Source organism: Nycticebus coucang, chromosome 3 (genome assembly GCF_027406575.1).
Source record: "Nycticebus coucang isolate mNycCou1 chromosome 3, mNycCou1.pri, whole genome shotgun sequence".
NCBI classification, from domain to species: domain Eukaryota; kingdom Metazoa; phylum Chordata; class Mammalia; order Primates; family Lorisidae; genus Nycticebus; species Nycticebus coucang.
In genome coordinates, this window is record NC_069782.1 from 21676207 (window position 1) to 21699422 (window position 23216).

Genomic DNA, 23216 nt, shown 5'->3' on the forward strand with positions numbered 1-23216 from the left:
TGGAACAAGTTCATATTTAAATGATGAGCAACGTGATCCACTCAGTGTCAAGGTGTTTCCATAGCAAGACTCGATTCCAGCAGCAGCCCCTATTGCAGGCTTTTGTTTCATGGATGCTAAGATGAGATTGCAATCAGCCAGTATAAAACTTTCATCCAGCCAGAGCTGGATTATTTACACAGGACTGTTTTTCTCCCTCCTGTGTGCATTATTTCCCTGGGTCCACCCCAGTTTCCTGTACAGTTTGGAAACAATAGAACTGGAGTCTACTTCCCAAGGCTCTGATTTCATGTGGCATTCCCTCCCTGAATGTTATCATCCCCTTGGTGACATTTGTTTGTCTATTTGTGTTTTGAGGAGGAACAGGACATATCTCAGAATCTGAGTGGTCTGTAAAATTCGCAGAATGAAAAATTAATTATGTTATAGACTAGCATGCGTTCCGACTGTTGATGGAGATTACAGTTCCTCACAAAGCTGGCAGTTAATACAGTGTCTCTTTATCAGATCAAAGGACAAAATTATATTAAAACTGGGAGTAGTTAATTTCCGGTGTAAACCTATACAAATTGGTTGGAAGCTGTGCTCCAAGAAGATGGATTCTTAATAAAATGACTGGGTTTAAAACTCTATTTAGATAATTCAGAGGCAGTTCTATGCCTTAGAAAGCTTTCTTATTTTTTCCACCACTGTAAACGTATATGCTAATTAAGGAACAAATATGTTACAATTGAATTTAGAGGACTTTAGACCGTCATTCCTTGCATCTCATTAAAGCTCCTTCGTTACTGAAACTGTTATGTTAATACCATCTCATTCCATGTAGTATATAATTCGTTGCAACAAAGAACACCAAAAAAGCAGCCATTTCTTTCAGGTGAATACAATGCTTTTTATCTGACAGTTGGACAATTTCAGTGGTTCGTTACCCTTTTCAAGAACTTAGATGCTTAGAAGATTCCCTCTTTAGCATGTGCAGTACCGTTCTCATGATAGGAGTTACCTGACATCTGCCTTCTTAAGAGACTCTGAGTGGAATGTAATTGCTTGAAGTGGATACCTGTATACATACATTCAGCCAACATCCCCATCTCTTTGCACTTCCTTAGTCGACAATCTTGGCACTTCCTCCGCATGTACATATCCATCACGCAGTTGCCCCCGTTTTTACACTTGTACACAGCATTTTTGGTAATGCTTCTCCTGAAGAATCCTGTGGAAGAAACCCTGAACAGTATGAAAAGGCCTCTGACAACATCTCAGAAAAACACCTTTGGATGGAGAGATGCCAGAACATTCTCTCATGAACTGCTGGGCAGTATCCCAGCGATCCTCGAGCAGACGGCTCACAAAGTGTACTTTCAATTATTCTGTATCGCTGAGAAAGAGGGTGTTTTTTAATTTATCGCTCAAAAATAAAGACAAGTTTGAATTATAACCTCTGATAGGAAAATCTAAGCTTTTTTTTTTAAGATAAATTACTTTCATACATCTTGACCGAAGGAAACTTATGTGCCAGTGGGTGGCTAGGTGCTGGTGTAGGAAGGTGGGCAACTCATCTTTGCTTTCCTTCAGTTTATGGGCTGAAGACAAAGACATGCAAACAACAAAACACGTGAACTGGAGTGTCACCTGGCTTCTGTGCTGGAGCACAGCAGACACAGAGACGGTGGGTTTGGCATGAAAAGGTCAGGGTAGGAAAAGAGCCTTGAGCTAATCTTGGAAAGTACATTGCTGTTTGGCAGGTATTGAGGGAGAAAGTCGCATTCAAGGCTTCAATTCAGTACTTCATCTGTGAGCCTGGCATGATAATAAAACGCCAACCTTGATCTAAAGCAGGGGTCCTCAAACTGCAGCCCACGGGCCACATGAGGCGGTGTGATTGTATTTGTTCCCATTTTGTTTTTTTACTTCAAAATAAGATATGTGCAGTGTGCATAGGAATTTGTTCATAGTTTCTATTTAAACTATAGTCCGGCCCTCCAACGGTCTGGAGGACGTGAATTGGCCCCCTGTTTAAAAAGTTTGAGGCCGCCTGAAGCAAACACCTCCCCCTGAGAAGGCGCAACACAGCTGCACTGCAGCAGGGAAGATGCCTCAAGTCCGGAAGGGATGAGGCTGGCTGGGCTCCGCTTTTCCTCTCCACCACTTTCCTCTTTCTCCTCCATCTGGCAAACCATAGCTTCTGACACTTTCAGAGTCAAGGGGCCAGTGTTGAATAGAGAGAGGACTGTGGTAAGCAGGAGAAGAAACAATGAGAATGTACTTATTTGCCTGGGATTGTTATAAGTTGGCTTATACTGAGCAAGTTTCCAAAGTTTACTCTTTCTCCCTAGGATGGGCTCTTTAGAGACCTCCTCCCATCACTGGGATACCGCACTTCCTTGATGAGAGCAAATACAGCTCTCTTCTGGCCCATGGCTTGCATTCCCTTCTTCAGGGTCTAGGAATTCGTCAATTTACTTCTTGATTTTCACACTGAGGTCTTCCATGTGGCCTTCTTGGCATGGCCTAAGATAACCCTGCGATGGTTTTCTCTGGTCCAACAATCTCTGTGGAGCAGAGAAATGTCTCCCACTTATCCAGGAGCAGTTGGACACTCTCCCTCCTGCCTTCCAACTTCTCAGGTGAAAGCCGGACACCAGTCCTCATGTCCCTCGGTTCCAGGGAACACATATCAATGTCCTCAAGTGATCCCATGAAGACCCCCTCACTGGGCCTGCAGCAGCAGGACCTCCTTAATGTGCAGACTGGATCAAGAGGAGACACCTTTTTCTAATTCTAAAAAAGGTACTATACATTCTAGTGGTGGCCTGCAGGGCACACATTCCCTCCTCCGACAACCCCCTTTACAATTCAGATATAAGATGCACATAGCTCACTGCTCACAGTCTCCAAAATCTTTACAAGATCTATGACTTCCAGCTCCTGATCTCTTCACACCCTCAGAATAGGTGAGCTATTTAACTGGTTCTTGACTATCCACTACAAAATTTCTGCAAGATGAGCTCACTTTGGAATGTAGCATCTAGTGTCTTCATGCCTCTATCAAAACCAAGACAAGAGTTCTTTCCTATTTCAACAGAGTGTTGAGATACTATCTAACATTTATTAAGCACTTAATAGCTATTGCTTTAACTACTTTACTCCCACTTATTTAGTCATCTTATTAATTTTAAGATGAAGATAGTAGTATACATCCCCACATTATAGATGAAGAAAATAAGGTACAGAGAGGTTAAGACTGTCAACCACGATCGCATAGTTTATGAGTGAGCTAGGAAGTTTCAGAGCCAGGCAGTCGTGCACTAAATCCTATAGTCTTAACCACTATGTTACATTTGCCTCACTTTGGTCACAAGAAAGTAGAATAACTTAATGTTAAGTACCTATTATCTGAGAGCTGTAATCCCTGACCGGGGAGATAAGAAGATGAATAAGACATTCCTTGTCTTCAGAGCTTTCAACTTAGTGGGAAGACAAAGAAGTAAATTCAAAGCATAATATATGAATAACAGGGTGGCTAAATAAGTAATAAATTGTTGGAATGTTAGCATGAAGGTGATTATTTCCGGGGCACACCATAGGCTCATAAAGGTTGTGCCACAATTTAAGGGGCAGGCATGGAGATTGATATGTTTATCATGACAATTTTCTAGCAGAAGGCAAAAACTTGTTGTAGTAAGGTAAGTATCACACATGTATGACCCCGTCCCAACAGCTGGAAGTCAGGTGTCCTGAGGAAATGGCATTATGTGGGTTGGGAGTGATCCGGATTAGTTCTGAGTAGGGGGAAGTCAGGGAAACAGACTTCAGTCTGGGCCTTAGAGAGTAAGTAGGGTTTCTGAAACATGGACCATGAGGGAGGAGAGACATTCTGGGAAATGAGCTTTGGAAGCTGCAAAGGAGGGAGGGGTAAGCCATGTAGGTGGGAGGGTAGAGTGTGAGAGGATTCATGGGAGGTGAGTAGGGGTTGTAGCAGGAACAAAATGTGTTTAAATGCCTCTGAATGCCAAGCAAAGCAGCTGAGTCTTTACCATGTGGAAAGACAGAAGCTGTTAAAGGGTTTTGACAGAGAAGGGTCTGACCTAACCCATGTGTAGGGCAGAATCCTTAGAGCAAGGGAAGAAAGGGAGAAAGGGAGATAGGAAACTAGACACAAGAAACTGTTACCATGACATAGCTAAGAGGTGATCCGTGCCTGAACCGGCCTGGGAGAGAATAGAGGGGAGGAAACAGAACATCAGGTCTTGGTAACTAATTAAATATGAAACAGAGGCTGAAGGAAAAGTTAGAGATACCAAGGTCAACAATGTCACAGACTGGCTTGTGAATTTGTCAGCTGGTGTAAATTTCAATAGGAAAGATGGTAACGTTTTCCTAAATGTCAAATCCAACCCAATAAAGTCTAAAAAAAGACTTTGTGCTTCAGATCAGTGTTGATACTGAGACTGCAAATACCAAAGCATGCATTTTAAAAGAGACTACAAGCAAAAGGAGAATTTTTTTTCCCCCCCCTGGAACCAAATCATGACTTCAATGACCAATTCAGCCCACGTGAATCCACCTTCCCACTTCTTTATCCCCTCCCAGGAATGATTCCCTTTATAACTGTCATAGATGCTGATAGACAGCTCAATGGTTAACAGAATAAAACGCCTCTTCCAAGATGAGTCAAAGGAAGAGCACATAGAACAATTCTGAAGGTGTTTTTTCACTCTGGTGCTAACTGCAAAAGAAATCATTATCATCTCAATAGCTGAATTAATTAGCTTTTACTCTGAGATGGCAACACAATATTATCATTATATCATTTAAATATGGGCACGTATAATGTATTTATACTTATGCAAATCTGTCCATACACACACCTCTCCCTCTATCTTGCTCTTTCTTGTGCATATTCAACAATACTCATATCAGAAAAGTCATTTGAAAATGAATGGAAAGGAAATTCACTGAGAGACAGAGCCTTCCTAGTAATGAAAGATGAATAGACAAAGAGTTGGCGTTGCCATTCTGGGACGTGTTGCATCAGAGGAAATCCTTGGGGTGGCAGGTGCATAGCTATACGACGAAGACTGGACGTGAATCCCTCATTTGCATACCTGGTTTTCTGCTTCTTATACAAGGTGGAATCCATACACTATGTGGGTCACTAGGAAAGTTTTGAGACAGACTATGTTATGGTTCATTATTTCACTTCCCAAAAATACAATCAACAGTATCCTTTCTGATTCAACTTGCAAGTTTCAACTTGCTCAACTTATTGGTGTTGCAGGGAGGGCTTTATTTGTCTCCATCCACATAGATTTTATGTTTCTTGACTTTTGTGTATCTCAGAACTTTCATAATGACCCATACACCCTATTCCCAAGTCACGTACTCATGTCTCCATACACATGCAGGTGCCAACTCCAGTGACTGATGCTGGTAGCCACTGGGAGCCAGTGCTAGTAACCACCCATTACTTTGAAACCAATAAAATATTGGTTGATGTTTTAAAACATTAAAGGGTCCCCAAGTTTTTTAAATAGCAACAAACACACAAAGCTGAGTAATTAGAGATCTTTATATCTAATAAGACCTAAACAAAGACAGCTTTTAGGTCTGTCTCAGCTTGTATAGCAAATGACAATTCATTTCTTATTCGTAACAGTCCAAGGAGGCAGAGAAGACTAAGGTACTGCCCAGAGGTCAATGTCCCCAAGGTCCTACGGATAGTAAATGTAAAGCTTGGATTTGAACCCTGATAGGCTCAGCTCAGACTCTATTCTTTTAGCCACAACATCATACTGTGTTGTCAGTAAGGAGTTCACATTCTTAAAAACTGTCTCCAGACATCACTCTCCTCTGGTCTCATTCAGCATGAAAAGCACCCAGCCCATAACAGAAGCTTGTTACCTTCCCCGACTTGAATTCATAAGTGAGTGTTTTGCAGTAATTGTAGAAATGTTTAGGTGAAAGGATAACTTATCCAGGTATTCATGTGTGCTTTGTTCTTTCTCTTATTGCTCTTTCATTTTCTTTCCCATTTTAAGACAGTAATCATATTTTATGTTCACTGTCTGGGACAACAGCTGAAGTTATCTACTTCTAAAGATACTCTTGCATAAGGCTTTTGTTTTCAATCTCTTGTTGAAAGAATTATACTGGATCACTTCAAAGGATGGAGGCAGAGGTTAATGATTTAGGAATTGGAAGGACGTTTGAAGAACTTTCCCAGAGCCTGGGGATGGGATGATTCTCATACGTTCTGTGAGTATTGAACAAGCTCTAATAAAGAACCAGCTCCAAGAGAGGTGAAAGATCTCTAACTGGATGGCTGAGATGAGGACAGGAAGATACTGAGAACCATGGCCTTGAAAACCCTGGGGTAACATGTCTATGCTGAGTTTTCACTTTCCAGGGATCAATTCAAAGTTGGATGAGGTCACCAAGGACTACATCAACAGGTACCAAAGTAATCCACCCTGTATAGGATTCCTGATATTTGTGTGTGAGACTAAAGGAAAAAGCACTCCAACCATGGTCCAAATGGAATTTCTCATCAGCCAGGAAGGTTATGAGCTTGGACAAGATTAAATACAATTTAGAAAGATACAGAAAGATGACATCCTTTACACCTACTTGTTCAGTCTTCTGTGTTCCAATCACAGAGACCTTTTGAAAAGTTGCACATCAAGTAAATTGAAGACATGGGAGTGACTACCTAAAGAACCACGTAAAAATGAAAATACAACTTGCCAAAAGTGACAGGATGTAGCAAAAGAAGTGTGTATAGGGAAATTTACAGCGCTAAACTGCATGTATTAAGATCTAAAATCAATAATCTAAGCTTTCACCTTAGAAAATTAGCAAAGAACAAATTAAGCAAGCAAAAGAAATATAATAAAAATTAGAGCAGAAATCAATTAAATTGAAAGTAGAAAAATGACAGAAAATCAATGAAACCAAAAACTGTTTCTTTGAATGGATCAATGAAATTAATAAATCTCTAGCAAGGATAACCAAGAAAAAAGAAGAGAAGACAAATTAACAACATCAGAAATTAAGGAGGGCCTGTCGCTGCTAATCTCATGCACTATTATCAACAACACTAACCCCCCCAAATCTGATAACTTAGACAAAATTCCTTGAAAGATGCAATTTACCAAAAATCACACAAGCAGAAATTGATAATCTGCATAAATATATTCTAATAAAGAAATTGTATTAATAACCTTCCAAAACAGAAAGCACCAGTCCCAGATGATTTCACTACTTTATACTATCAAACATTTAAGGAAGAAATGACGACAATCCTCTACAATCTCTTCCAGAAAATAGAAGCAGAAGTAATACTGTCCTAATTTATTTCATGAAGCCAGTCACTCTAATACCAAAACTATACAAAGACATCAGAAAGGAAAACTACAAGTCAACATCTCTTTTCTCATTTTTCTATTTTAGTTTGTTAGCATTTGATTTTATTTTTATTTTTGGCTGGCACTGTGTTTCAATTTCATTATAAACATTAGGTTCATAAGGTGGATTTTGGAAGAGATTTTCTTTTGAGATGATTTGAACCAAGCTTTTCATCAGCTTTTCCCAAATTTGAGCACACCTTGAGACACCTGGACTCCAAGCCTAACAGTAAGTCCAATCCACTGCAAGACCTCTTGGGCATCTCTGCTAAGGCAAAGACCCATATTGACAACTACTGGCTCATCAAGACCATTGGCAAGGGTACCCAGGCCATGATGAAACTGGCACACCCTTACTGGGAATGTAATAGCTGTGCAGATGGTTGATAAGAGGGCATGGAGCTCCTTCAGACTCCAGAGACTGTACAAGAACCACGTGCTTCTGTGTACACAGCTGTGCAGGGAGTGGGAGGACTCTGTGCAGTGGAAGATGGAGGTGTGCAAACTGCTCCTGAGATGAATCACAGCAACTCCCAGGCTCTTGAAAGCATTGCCTCCAAAACAAACTATTGAGTTTAAGCTTTAAAGGACTGCTCAGAGCCTCAGGGAGACAAGAGGAGGGAAAGGTTATCTCCCCACCCACAAGACTTCCACCTCAATGCAGAGAAACTGCAGAGACTAGAAAGATGTACTCCCTCTGGGGGTATTTCTCCCTCCCTACCTAGGCCTTCTCTGTCATTTCTTCCTGTTTGTGGGGAGTGGAAGAGGATTCTGCAAAAACAAACAAAAACAATCCAAATGACAAAAAACAAGAAGAAAATAAAAAGAAAACTACAAAGGCAAAAAGAATCCCACCTGGGTGGTTATCAGTGGCTGCCTCTGCGGAGCAAAGGAGAGGTAGGCATAGGGCCGTTTTCCCGTGATATTCCCTTCTTACCATTTGACTTTGTAATCCCAGCACTCCTTGCTCTGAAGACATGTGTGTTAAGTCATGAGGCAGTCTAAAGGAGTAGAAAGCAAAAGCCCACAACTGGGGGTCTGCTGGAAGAACAAGGATGGGATCACAATGCTCTGCTGGAGCTTGGCATTTAGACTCCAAAGTGGGCAAACTCCCCAAGGCTGGTGGATTGCACTGACCACAGCCTGCTCACCACATCCTCCCTGGGCCACTCAAGGTCCCCAGTAGGTGAACTCCAGTTCCTTGTAGCTGCCTGGGCCACATCAATTAGTTTGCTCTGTGAGGTTAAACCCTTATTCTCTACTGCTGCTTAGATGCCTATTTTCATTTTTTCTTCACTCTTCTCATTTAATAATCTACGCTTTAGGAAATTTCTTTTAGTTACCACTTACATATTTACACATTGCTCATATATTTGCTTTAAACCTTTGTTGTTGTTTATATTGTCTTTTTTTGTTATATGGTTTTATATTGTCTTGCCGCACTGCTTATATTTATTTGAAATATCAATTTGCATCTATTGGAAATCATCCTTTTACCATTTTATTTTTCTGTATAATCTTTTAGATACTATTTTCTTTTGTATCTCAGTTGTATTTTTTAACTCCCCAGTTTAAGAAAACAATCTTTTCTGACATATCCATATGAATTTGAGATTTATCTTAAAGTACATAGAAATTACCTCTATTTGCTATAAATTTATTAAACGCTGATGAACGAATATTTACTAACATACCAACATTTATATGTTAATATCATAGAATTTTTCCCACATTTTTAATTATTTTTTTCCCAACTAAGCCAATTTACATTCTATCTGGGTTACACATGCATCAAAAAAAGAAAGACAAGCTTCTCAACTGACCCATAGATGAAACTAGCATACAAGTGTCCTCCTTTCTGGATATAATTAAGCTTGAAGAGCCAAAGTAGTTCAAATGAGAGCAAATGAACTGACTTCCTCAGGAAATAAAGTAGACAAAAATCAGAAGTATTAAAGGTACCAAAGGTTGCTTCCACAAATCTTTCTCTTTCTTATCTTCTAAATGTACAAGTGTGCATTATGAGTGTGTGTGGATTAAAACACTTGTAATCCAGACTTTTAGTTCCCCGGAAGGGAGCTACTGTCACTCAATAAAAGACTTGGGACAGACAGAGAGAGAGGTGGCCCAGGGGAGCAGAGGGCACTGTCCATCCAGCTATCCACATCAACTTACTCAGGAGGTAGACCAGGTTATCCAAGTCTCAAGAGGCTCAGGTGATGACCTAGGCCTTCAGGTGAGGTTTGACGTCATCGTGTTTTACTCTGTTGCTCTATATTGTGTTTCCTCCACTAATTTTGTAATAGGGGCAAAGTGAGAGGTTCAAGTAAACACTTACTATCCCCCATACACTGTCTGAACAAAGACTTTTATTTATTCTTCTGCCAAACAGAACTGAGTTCATTCTGCAATTATTTTTTAAGATAAGAAACAGAAGTCAACTGAAGAAAGAGCCGGTGTTACGTAGAGTCACTGCTCCTGTGCCCTCGGACTGACACTGGCAGAGCCTGGGGGTCCAGGTGCTGTCAGCTGCAGCCTTGCAGACCCAGCCTCAGGGGGCCTTCCCCGGAATGCCCTACAGCACCCGACACACGGTTGGTACACCGTCTCCAAGTCAGTCATTCTCAGAGTAGGAATCTTCCATGATTTTTTGTGGATCATAGCTCAAGTAGTTCAAGTTTACCTTTACAGTTTCTACCTCGATTACTCTTTCTATTCAAATCTCTCAGGATCCTTTCATCCATATCCAGTATATAATCAAATGTGACCACATCTTTTTGGTACTTTGCCGGGCCACGTGTTTCCTGGGAATGCCACACCTCACGCAGCTCTGCCCCCGGTAGTCAGGGAGGTTCCCTAGCTCATACCCCGATGTCGCCGCGCTGTCTATTCTCCAATTCTCTGAAACATTTTGATCAGTTACAAGTTTCCTGAAAACAGCTTCTGCACTGGGTGACCGCCAAATGTCACCTAGATGCAGGAACAGCACCGACCTGGGCACCACCTCCGCCATCTTCCCGCGCACGGCAGCTGGGAGACTGCCTCGCCCCCAACGCAGGACTGCACATGCGCACGCCTGTTTCCCCCCGGGCGCCTGCGCTCAGATACTATTTTTTCCATTTTAATTGTTTGCATCAGTTTTCTATTTTTCGTCTACTTAATTCAATTACGTAAACTACTTGCTTGCTTTTGCTTTAAAATATTGACTGTGAGGGCAAGAATTTTTTGTTTTGCTCACCACTCTATCTTCTATTAGAATAGTACCTGGCAGATATGTTGTTACTTAATATTTGCTGAATAAAGAATTGAATAAATTAACAGGAAGAAGGGGTTTTAGAAGACAGCATATGACCCAAATTGTTATAATTATAATAAAACAAAAATGATAGTTGATGTTTATTGAGCATGTAATTATGCCAAGGACAGAGCACATGTTTTAAAAATAATGTCTCATTTTTTTTTTCTCTTCACAGCAACCCACTGATGATACTGGTAAAGAATTTATTGAGGGTTTGCCACTGGGAAGAGGTGTTTAAATTGCTTTACTCGAATTACTTTATTTAATCCCCGTGACAACCAGAAGATATCTACGTCAAAGGATTGTCATGAGGATTAAACGACTTGGCACGCATAAAGCCTGCACATAGTAATCACTTGATATAGGTTATCTGTCATTATCACCATCATCGTCACCATCACCAGCAACATTATCATCACCATTATCAGGACATGAAGTCCTGCTCCTCACCATTCTCATTAGTAACCTAGTTTCACACAGGTGAGGAGTTTAAAGCTCAAGGAGATTAAGTAACGTAAGACAGCTAGGAAGAGAATCAGCTGGGATTGGAATATAAACTGTCTTCAAAGTCCTAGTCTTCCCATGATTTTCATATGATTATAATACTTACCACAAAAGGTTCCCAAGGAAGTGAAATAGTTTGGAACCCCACCTCACATCATTCTCTAAGATAATTTGACCTACAGAGTTCATTAGAATCATTCTTAAATTTTATAAAAATCAGACTTTCCTTGATCTCAAATAGAATTTTAATAAATTTATCTGTGGATTAGGGCTCCTCAGGTTTTACAAATATAAACAAAGGCTTCTTAGGACACACTGCATCTATTCTATACCAGAATAGTTTCAATAATTTTGGAAGCCTTTCTATAACTTCAGAGCTCAGCACAATGCTGGTTCACTATCTTAAAAATATATTCAAAAGGACAGTAGGGTCACCCATTTACTCAGACAGTACCTTTGAAGAATTCTATTCTCTCTCTGATATATGTAGACTCTCCTGGCACCAAAATGAATATGACAGACACTGACCTATTTGGAAATGCAGCCATTTGAAATTTTCAGTTAGATACAAATCAGTTTTGTTGGTTGGGGGTTGAAGTTTGAATCCAAATTCATTCAGACATCAGCACATTTCCATATGCCACACCAATAACTGAGGGGGGAAGAAAGCTTTTGATTCAATCTAATGCCAAGCAGATGGCAGTCATTGTCACTTTATGTTATGCTTGTGCTCTGCAGGTATCGCCTTAAAAAAATTAAAAACTGCAATTTCTGTCATTGATGCTATAAATGTTTTTGAGAAATAAGAACATTTGGACAAATTAACATATCTCCAATGGAACCAGATAGACCAATGAAATTGGGAAGTTTAATGATGTTATTTGTTTTGTTTCTGAAGTTTTTGAAAACTTTTGTTGTTTATTTGCTTTAAATATCACAGGTGTGACAGATCTGCAGTGAATTCCTAAAGCAAGAGAGCTGGTAAGATCTTTACATATGATAATCTTATTTTATCTTTACAAAGACCCTGGGAAATAGGTAATATTCCAAATTTGCAGATAGGAGGCTCAGAAAAGCAAAGTATTGCATAGACTAAGGATTGCCTAGGTTTATATCCATTCTCCCTCCTTTTAATTGAGTACACATTCTATATCACAGAGGCAAGAGAACACAACCTGTCCCTGACTCCCTTGCAGCTAACATGGTAGATCTGATTTAAACTTTGCTGTAGAGAAGCTCTTGTAAGACATTTGCAAAGGGGACATGAGGCTGGAGCTGAGCATCTGCTGCTTCTATTGTTTCTGCTGGCAAGCAGGATGGTGAAGTTTCTCTGTGGTGGCAGCCTGATTTCCACTTACTAGCTCTAAAGGTATTGAGAGGCAGCAGGCAAGCTATACCTCTGGAGCCACTGATGGCAGTGAAGGCAGCTTGATGATCCCTAGTTGTCAGGTGGAGTGGTGGCTTCCTGGAGCCAATGGTTTTGTCGTGGCTTCCTGAGTCCCTTTCTTCTTGAGTGCAGCAGAATAGCAACAGTCCTGGCAGGCCAGTTCTGGCATTGAGCATCCCCTGGAGGCCCAGCATAGAACCTGTTACTCAGACTTCTCTGACTTCTGTATTAATTCCTTTCTGCTTGAAATGATGGTTTCTGTTTCATTTCACTGAACTCTCACTGATAAATATTAAGTAACTTGCCATTTAGCCAAGAAGTAAACAGCCTAAATTCAATGTGTGCTTGTCCGAGCCCAAAACCCACACTCCCTTTCATGGAAAGTTACAGAGTGAAATTTGCTTTTCACCTGCTAAGCACAGATATCTAAGAGATGCGGGTGGGCGGGGGACAGAGTTGGCTTTCCCAAGACCAGCCTGGCATGGGACGCCTGTTCTTTCACACGTACCCCACCCCATTCAGTGCTGCTGCCCTTTCCCCTTTCTCCATTTACTATGTTAGGACAATTTTCATTTGTTTTCTTGAGACAGCACATAAAGTGCACAAAGGACCCTATTATGTATTGGCTGACCGAAGCCTAATCCCCCCAATCCCAAAGACTAGATAAAATTTCTCCAAGTTGGGAGGCAGCAGACAATTAAAGAGGAAGTCAATTAAAGAGCTAAAACATGTTAGACACATAAGAAAGGTCCTCGGCCCCGTCCCTCCCATCCCCCTATGCCATGTGGTGGTTGGGTTGGGAGATAATAGAAACTCCGTGTCACTTGGGATCCTAAAACAGGGATTCTTGCATTTTTTCCTGGGTAGAGATGAGGATGCCCTTGGGGTTCCCTGCACCCAGCATGTCATAGAACAGATAGAATGGCTGCATGGTTTCTCTGGGCAGCCAGAGGTTCTATCTAGCACAACACTGGAGCAACATAAGGAACCCACACACCTGAGCAGATGAAGCAGGTACACGGGGCCAGGAGGGAGCTCAGGACCCCAGAGACCTTTCCCACTGGGGCCTGACGACCAGATAGGAAAACAGCCCAATAGTTGCCAGACTGTGTCAGCAGCTGTGGGGACCCAAGCCCCGCAAGTCTGCACAATATTATGTTAATCCCAGTGCTTAGACAAAAATCCCAGAAAAAGTCTGGCAGGGGTGAGTGGAATAATGCTAAATTGAATAAAATAAAGTTTCCACCAGGCTTTGAGATGGAACTAAGTTAAGGTTGTATTTGTTGCACATATGGGCTGTGGGTTGAGTGTTATGCTTCTTCATACACAAGCTTCATGTTCGTTTGCGTGTGAACCCTCAAGAGTCCTTGGTTAGAAACAGGGGTCAGTAAACTACAGTCAGTCCATCGCCCATTTTTTTCCTGACTAATTTTTTAAGGAAAGTAAAGTTATTTTGTAAGTGGCTCGTTCAGTATGTGCCACATTTGCACTGCTGCAGCATTGAGTATTTGCAGCAGAGGCTGCCGTGGTGCAAAGGCTAAACTATTTACTCTCTGGCTCCTGACAGAAAAAAGTGCTAACCTCTGGGGTAGACTGCCTGGCTCCATTTCATCCCCTCCCTCTGTGTTTGTCCTTTTGCTGATAGCATGGAGGCGAAGTCTCAAGTCAAAATCAATGGAAAAACTTTGCCTTTCTATGCTTTTAAAAATGGATTTTTGACCAAATCCACCCTCTTCTTCCTAAACTTCCCCAAAGATCGGTTGTCCTCTGGCTACTTTCTCTGTCACCTTCTCTCTCATGACCCTGTGCCTTCCAGGTAGAAGAAGTCATATCTCCAACTTCTAACCAATGTCCTTTCTGGTCTTCTCGACCCCTGCCTGCCTTGAAGGTTGGGCTGTCCTTGGCCCACTGATCTCACTCTATTCACCCTGCTATGCCCCAAGAAGAATTCTTCTCAGGAGAACCGAGTTGGCTGTAGTTCACTTCTAAAGAGGTGAGCCATCTAAGATACTGACCTTAGAGGTTTATTCCTGTAACTAAGATAATACTGATACCTTAATACCTAAATGTAGCTCTTGATTTTCTTCTTTGGGCCACAGAATAAGTCAATATCAGTCTTCAGCAAATAGCTCAGGAGTAAAATGATTGCTTAGTGGGCAAGCAATAAAAGGCATTGTACGCTACTGGTCAGTCATATGGACGCTGGACTTAGATTTTACGCTATAGTTTTGAAGCTCCACCCTCTTATAAATGGCAAAGTCTTAGATGAGTTGATTAATCTCTTGTGCTTCAGTTTCTTCTTCCATAAAATAGGCACGAGGTGCTCAACATTACTAATCAGCAGGAAAATGTAAATCAAAACTACAATGAATGTCACCTCACTCCATTTGGAATGCCTACTATCCAAAAAAAATCAAAAGATAGCAAATGTTGACAAGGAAATGGAAAAGGGTATAATATTTCCTAAAAATATTAAAAATAAACCAGCAACTTCACTACTTGGGTATATCTCCAAAAGATGAAATTAGTATGTCAAAGAGATATCTGCACACTGATGTTGATAGCAGCACTATTTATAATAATAAAGATATGGATCAACTTAAATGTTCATTGGCAGATGACTGGATTAAAAAAATGTGGTATATGTGCACAGTGGAATACTATACAGCCATAAAAAAGGAATGAAATCTTGCCATTTGTGAGAAGATGGGCAAACATTATGGTAAGTGAAAAAAGCCAAGCACAGGAACACAAATATCATTAATACATAATCTCACTCATATGTGGAATCTAAAAAGTTGCTCTGATAGAAGCAGAGAGTAAATAGCAGTTATGAGAGGATAAGGGTATAGGAGAGGTAGGGACAGTGACAAATCAGACAATCGGTACCAAGTTGCAGCTATATAGGAGGAGTTCTGATGTTCTATTGCAGAGTAGGATGAATACAATTAGTAATAATATATTGTATATTTCAAAATAGCTAGAAGTTTTTGAATATTCTCATCATAAAGAGATGGTAAGTATTTAAGGTAATAGGTATGCTAATTACCCATTCTCATCATAAAGAGATGATAAGTATTTAAGGTAATAGGTATGTTAATTACCCTGATTTGGTCATTATACAATGTATACACATATCAAAACATGTTGTACCCCATAAATATGTACAATTGTTCGTTGTCAATCTTAAATTAAAAAAACACAAGGTTGGGCACAATGGCTTACACCTACAATCCCAGCACTTTGGGAGGCCGAGGTGGAAGGATCACTTGAGGCCAGGAATTTGAGGTCAGCCTGGGCAACTTAGTGAGACCCCAACTCGACAAAAATAATTTTTTTAATTAGCCAGATATGATGAGATGTGCCTGTAGTACCAGCTACTCAACAGGCTGAGGAAGGAGGATCATTTGAGCCCGGGAGTTCAAGACTACAGTGAGCTCTGATAGTGCCACTGCAATCCAACCTGGGCAACAGAGTGAGACTCTGTTCCAGAAAAATAAATAAAAATAAATAAAATGGGCATACTGTATGAGAATTAATAAGTTTACTACTATAGTAAATATATCGCCTAAGCTATTAGGACTGGCCTTTCTAAATCTCAGCTTCTTTTTGAAATATGTTTATTCCTCACCTATAAAATAAGCACAATAATACCTACTTTCCCCAGTTGTCATAAATACCTGACAGAATGTTTGTAGAATGCCTACCCTAAGAATTAGCATGTCATGGCTGGGTGCAGTGGCCCATGCTTGTAATCCTAGCACTCTGGGAGGCCAAGATGGGTAGATTGCTTGAGCTTAGGAGTTCAAGACCAGCCTGAATAAGAGTGAGACCTTGTCTCTACTAAAAATAGAAAAACTAGCCAGGCTTTGTGGTGGGTACCTGTAGGCTCTTCTACTTGAGAGGCTGAAGCAGGAGGATTGCTTGAGCCCAAGAGTTTGAGGTTGCTGAGAGCTATGATGATGCAATGGCACTCTAGCTTGGGCAAGTAAGACTCTATCTCAAAAAAATAAAAAAATAAATAAAAAAAGAATTAGCATGTCACTGGCACTGAAATGTGCAGGCTCAAAAGGATTTTCAGAATAAACTATGCATGTTCATGTTTCTCTTTCTCCAAGGAGGAAACGTGACTTGATTAGGCTTTGTGTCTGTCCAGGTCTACATTTTTATCCGTTGAATTGTTCTTTTGATGACCTCATGGAAAGCAGCATTTCCTGTTCCCATCTTGTTGATTTCATAGTCACAACAACCAACCTGCTTGGCCTGGATGAGTGCTGTCAGGTGCCTTTTAGATGTGATTTACATGACTAGTTCTCAAATTTTAGCAGGAGGGGTTGCAAAATCACAGACTCTTAAGCCTCATCCATTCTCAGAAATTCTGATTCAGTAGGTCCGGGGTAACCCTCCCCACCCCCACCAAAGTTTGTATTTCCTAGGAAGTTTCAACTGATGCTGCTGCTACTGCTTGTCCAGGGACTACAGATTGAGTAGCACTGGTCTACACAAACTGAAGTAGCTTTGGTAATTTAAATTAATGTTGAATATGTCTTGCCAAACACTTGATGATGCACTGGGCATCAGCATTCATCAAAACAAGCAGAAAATAGGCACATTGCCACTGCACTCTATGTAAATAGATTCTAGGACCATAACTATAATAATGGTCATTTATTGGATTTTGACTATGAGTCACAGTTTTTTCTAGGCCCTTCATACATATTAAGCTGAATTTTACAATTTTATTTTATGACAGTGTCTGGATTATCTTTAAGACCATCTTATACTGACATTCAAACTAATTACCCTCATTTTCATTTATGCCCATGATCTCATTAACAGCAAGAGGTGTGATTTATTTGTCAAGAGCTATGAGAAAATAGCAAAGGTAAACTTAATATGCACAAGATGTACCCAGCTCAGGGATGGACAGATGGGGTACTGCACGAACCAAGGTTTGGATAAATCAATTGTTTGAACAGAGAAAAACAGTGGAGAATTGAGGCCTCATATGACGTCTGGGTATACAGAACTCAAAAGAACTGAGAATTAGTAACATTTTGAGTGACACAACACTCAATCTAATATACCTTATTATTTTATTTGTTTTGTAGGCTTTTTTAGTATTTAATTTTGTAGTTTTTTTGTTCTTTTGTTGTATAAAAAATAGCATCAATAATTTGATAAAAGCAATTTAGGTCAACATTACAGGCATCCAAGTAATAGTTTCCTTCAAGAAAGCTTTGTGTATAAATCAAATTTGAGAAACTCCATTTTGTAATAGTACTTTTAACTGAATCGTCTTCCCTCAGTGGTTCTCAATGGGGGTGATTTTGCCCCCCAGGTGACAGAGAGTAATGTTACAACATAACAATAAGAAAGACTTGTTTAGCCTAAAATGTCAATAGTGTCAAGGTTTGGAAACCCTAGTCTATCTTTCCCTTTCATCAATGCATAGTAATAAGAGGGGTTCCATAAATTATAGATATTTTGCAATTTGTGAAATTTATAAACTTGGTCAGAAGATAAGACACGTAGACCTGAAATAATTAAACTATCATAAAAAATGGTACTACAGATTCAGAAGATTTCAAGGACCTCAAGCCAACTTATTTAATTTCCCATAGAACACAGAAATTTCCTGTTTGGGGACCCAAGTCTGTTCATCTGTCTTCTTTCTGAATTTCTAAAATGATGACTAGAGTTCATAATCACCTGAGGCAGGAAGCCAATCTCATTGTTGGAACAATTTGTGTTAGGATTAGAAAATTCGTTCTTGAATTAAGCCCCCAAATATTCCACCCTAGAAGCTTCATCTTTTGGGCCTCCATCACTTTTTGACTAGAGGTATACAAAGTTAGTTCACCTTTTCTGTAAGTTGGCAGTTGGTTCCTTGACCTACTTTTCCTGTCAGTTATTTAAATCCAACTGTCAAGATTGTGATTTGGAAACTATTTTGTTTTTCTAGCCAATTAATAATTCCTTCCTGCTTTATTCCAACCCCTGTTTTTCTTTTTAATCTGTAACATAAGCAGATCTCCCTCTCCATAACTCTGCCAGGTCAAAAAAGATTGTCACTTGATATAGGGGTTCAAAGGTATGTTTACTTTTTATCATTTGGAATTGGAGAATTAAGTATGTAAAACTTTTGAATGTATTTTCACAAAGTAGAGCTTTATATGTATTGGCTAAGCCCCATCAATGAACATGGATTTTTATCATGTCCTTCAAAAGACATTTATCCCATACTTATTATGTACCTGGCGCTGTGTTAGGTGCTATGGTTAGTAGCAGAGGTGGAGAAGACCTGATCTATGACTTCAGTGAATTTACAAGCTCATTTACTTATACAAACTTGACTCTCAAAAACAAGTCAAGGACATTTCAAAGGCGGTAAATGTGATATTTTGACATTTCCATATAGATCAGTTTTAGTTTTTAAAGTTGGCACATCAGTACTTATTTATTTTAAAAAGTCTAACAATACCACCCCCAGTTTTTAAGAAGTGACAAAAGCATGGCTTTACACAATCTGATCATTTGAACTTTCAAAAGTTTCACATGTCCTTGAGCCATTTTTATGTGGCTAGGTCCTCTGTTTATTTTTGTAGCAATTGTTGGCATCTGGGAAGTCCAATTTGGCACGTCAGACAACAGACTCTTCTCAAGAGACAGTTCTGATTCAGCTTATGAAGATAGCCAAGAGCCCAGGGCAAGGTAAATCTTCTAGAAATATTTGTTAAATGAATAAATACAGCAATAAATAGTTTCATGTGTTCTTTCCTCTGGAGTTTTACAAACGTATCATCTGTGCCCACGTGGGAAGAGGATTCATAGCACTTTGCATGGAGTCATTATCATGTTTCATGTATTGTATTTTATCGATTCTAAATGAACTGTAATTTCTTTATGACTTCCCTGTAGTGTCTCTCACAGCTCTATGATCCTGTTAATTAAAACATTTATTGAGTATAAGCTATTATTACTTCTTTCCTTTCCCCATGTTTTCTTCCTTTACCTCTTTCTCAATTAACTGGAGTACATGAAAATATATTTTAAAATATTTATGAAATAAATTTTTCTTCTTCTTGAACTTCATTTTAAAAGAGTTCAACAGTTTCTTTTTTGCTTTAAACTAATAACAAAAACAAGCAGAACCCACACATAATTTGATAATAAATTCCTTTTGACTATGTATGCAGTTGTGAAAAGGAAAAAGGTTACTCATGTCTTAGCTAAGTACTCTAACAGGGTTGGCGCAGCAAAGGTGGGGAGGAAGAAACCAGGGAGAAAAAGTGGCAAGTAATCTGGGTAAAGGGAAGTCTCTAGTTCAAAGGATTTCAAAAACAGTAGAGTGAAATGTTAACAAGGGGAAAAGCTGGCCCTTTGAAGAAGCTTACCTTTGCACCCCTCGCAGGTCAGTGCATTATAATGGTATCCGGATGCTCTGTCTCCACAAACAACACACAGCTCATCCCCTTTTATTCTGCCTGCAGATGCGCCCATTCGGGGCTTCTTGGTTACAGGTATCTCTGCTAGCTCAGTCTCTCCCTGGTAGAGAGCTTCAGGGGGCATTCGCCGGAGTTCATATATTCCAGGAGAGTACCACTCTTCAGGCTGTTGTGGGTAGAAACTCAGGTTGGAATAATAGGATGATGAGGAAACCTGTGGTTGAACTTGGGGAAACTGCACATTGTTGTATTGGGAGTATGGTTCCACTTCCAAATTCTGTGCCAGAGGACCTGCCACTTGTTCTGTTAGCACACCTGAACAAAAGTGACAACAAAACTGGAATTAATGTCATCGTTCTAAAAATTACAGTTTAGCATTAAGGTTAGGTGTGTGGGCTCTAAAAAGATTGAAATATTTAATGATACAAAAATTAATGACTTTTTTTTTTTTTTTTGTAGAGACAGAGTCTCACTTTATGGCCCTCAGTAGAGTGTCGTGGCCTCACACAGCTTACAGCAACCTCCAACTCCTGGGCTTAAGCGATTCTCTTGCCTCATCCTCCGGAGTAGCTGGGACTACAGGTGCCCGCCACAACGCCCGGCTATTTTTTGGTTGCTGTTTGGCTGGGGCCGGGTTTGAACCCGTCACCCTCGGTATATGGGGCCAGTGCCTTACCGACTGAGCCACAGGCGCCGCCCAAAAATTAATGACTTTTTAACAGCTTATATAAATAGAGATGTAAATTAAATAACAAGTTACAAGCTCAGAAAAGTATCTGCAACGTAGAACACAGACCAAAGATTCATAGTATTAATATGTAAAGAGCTCTTGGATGCCAATAAAGATTCAACAACCTATGGATAAAGGTTATGCATGGGAAATTTTTAAAAAATATAAACAGAATTATAATATTTTACAAACATTCAAAAATGCACTCACCCTTGCCAGTAATTAAATCCAAATTGAAGCTGCACAATAACAGTTTTCATCCTCAAAAATGCAAAAGTGTTGGGTGTTTTTGCTTGTTTGTTGAGATGAAGTCTCACTCTGTCACCCGGGCTACAGTGCCCAGGAACCACAGTCCACTGTAGCCTTGAACTCCTGGGCTCAAGCGATCCTCTTGTCTCAGCCTCCAAAGTAGCCAGAACTACAGGTGCCTGCTCCAACCCCTACCCCAATAGTTTTTCTATTTCTAGTAGAGACAGAGTCTCACTCTTGCTCAGACTGGTCTTGAACTCCTGAGCTCAAGCAATCCACTCACCTTGTTCTCCCACGTAAAACAGGGAATAATAATACCTACCTGACTGGGCTGACACAAGGATTATATGAGGGAATACGTGCCAGACACTTTGCCAAATGTTTGACACACGGAAAGTACTTGGTAAATTGTAGCTAACATTAAAAATAGGCATAATAATTATCATTCCTACATTATCATCAAATAAGCCCCTCATTTATAAAACCTCTAGGTACTAGAACACTATTACCAGGTTATAAAAAATGCCTCTATTTCCTGGAAACTGAAACTATGGCTCTTTAGAAAAAAAATAAATATTGAAATGATGCAAAATGCTAAAAAGACGTGAAGAAGAAATAGGAGAGTGGGAGGCTGAGGCAAGAGAATTGCTTGAGCTCAGGAGTTTGAGGTTGCTATGAGCTATGACGCCACAGCACTCTACCAAGGGCAACAAAGTAAGACTGTCTTATAATGAAAGAAAAAAAAAGCAAAAATAAATAGGAGAGTATTGGACATACCAATATGTCTGATTCTTCAAAGCATTGTCAGACAACCCCAGACCAAACTTCCAACTCCATCTCTTATGAACAATGCAACTTTGAACTAATTAACTCAAACTATGATGTCAGTTTTTACAGCAGCAAGTTTGAGATGAAAATACCTATACCGGGCAGCGCCTGTGGCTCAAAGGGATAGGGCGCCAGTCCCATATGCTGGAGGTGGTGGGTTCAAACCCAGCCTCGGCCAAAAACCACAAAATAAAAAAAAAATAAAAAAAAATAATAAATTAAAAAAAAAAAAAAAAAAAAGAAAATACCTATACCAAGGATTGTTTGGGGATGGAAGGTGATAAAATAGATTCACAGCTCCTCATAAGAAACGCTTGGGGTCATAGTGTCTAGAATTAAGAATTTTCTGAATTTTCAAATAGAGTCCAGTGCTATTTATGCATTATATAACACTCCTGGCACAGTGTGGAGACCGAACCCAGAATCAAACACAGCAATTATGTCCCATGGCAAAACATAAAAATATTCACACTATATGGAATAAAGACCATAATTAATTTGACATCTCTTTAGGTCAGGATCTGCTGTCAAATAGGTTTGTGTCAAACTTTTAGAAAAACATTTGCTTTAAATGAACACTCTTCGCAGTGCTCAAAAGACAGTTGATATTATTACACAGGATGGATATAAAGTTTGTGGGCAATTTGAAATAGTGTAACATAATAAATTGCACACAAACTTTATGGACACCTCGTATTATTACCAATTATTATTATTATTACTATTGCCGTTACTATTTGGGACAGAAAACCTTTATAGCAGTGGTTCTCAACCTTCCTAAGGCCACGACCCTTTAATACAGTTCCTCATGTTATGGTGACCCCCAACCATAAAGTTATTTTTGTTGCTACTTCATAACTGTAATTTTGCTACTGTTAGGAATCATAATGTAACTATCTGATATGCAGGATGTATTTTCGTTGTTACAAAGGGGTCGTGACCCACAGGTTGAGAACAGCTGCTTTATAGAGTAATTACTGATGCCAGACACATTCTTATTTATTTCTCACAAAATCCTAAGAGGTAGGTAACATTATTATCCCCCACTTACAAACATATCCTCAAGCACAGAGGAGTTAAACAACTTTAGTCCTACCTATCTACATAGGTGAGATTTGAACTTTGACAGTCTGACCTTAAACCTCAGGTGCTAAATCGCTCTTCTATGGGATAATCTCAAATGGGTGATGCTTCATAAGCATGATAGTCCAAGCCTGTCTCTCCCTCCTCAGTAAGCACTGGAGTCTGTTACTCTGTTCACAGCCTTCACTCCCTGGTAGCCTATAACGAGGCCTTGAGGCTCTGAGTAACTCTACCTTGGTTTTCTTTTTCCAGCCATTTTTCAGATTCCAACGTCCCTGTTCCT

At 39.9% G+C, this 23216-nt stretch overlaps 1 protein-coding gene and 1 pseudogene across 9 annotated transcripts in view; both read right to left on the reverse strand.

Annotated features, from left to right (window-relative positions):
• Positions 1 to 23216, reverse strand: part of NR1H4 (nuclear receptor subfamily 1 group H member 4) — an 80952-nt gene that overhangs the window by 28329 nt on the left and 29407 nt on the right. For 5 of the 9 annotated variants that reach the window (XR_008378734.1, XM_053582998.1, XM_053583005.1 and 2 more), the window contains 2 exons: positions 19993 to 20358; positions 1004 to 1213 (listed from right to left, as the gene is read on the reverse strand). Coding sequence is in view for 8 of the 9 variants with exons in the window: in XM_053582998.1 (XP_053438973.1) it covers positions 1004 to 1213; positions 19993 to 20358 (576 nt within the window). In the remaining variant the exon portion in view is untranslated. The remainder of the gene's footprint in view (positions 1 to 1003; positions 1214 to 19992; positions 20359 to 23216) is intronic. The other 4 variants (XM_053583002.1, XM_053583000.1, XM_053583004.1 and 1 more) reach the window with 2 other exon arrangements.
• LOC128580733 (low molecular weight phosphotyrosine protein phosphatase-like) lies at positions 1160 to 20127 on the reverse strand (annotated as a pseudogene).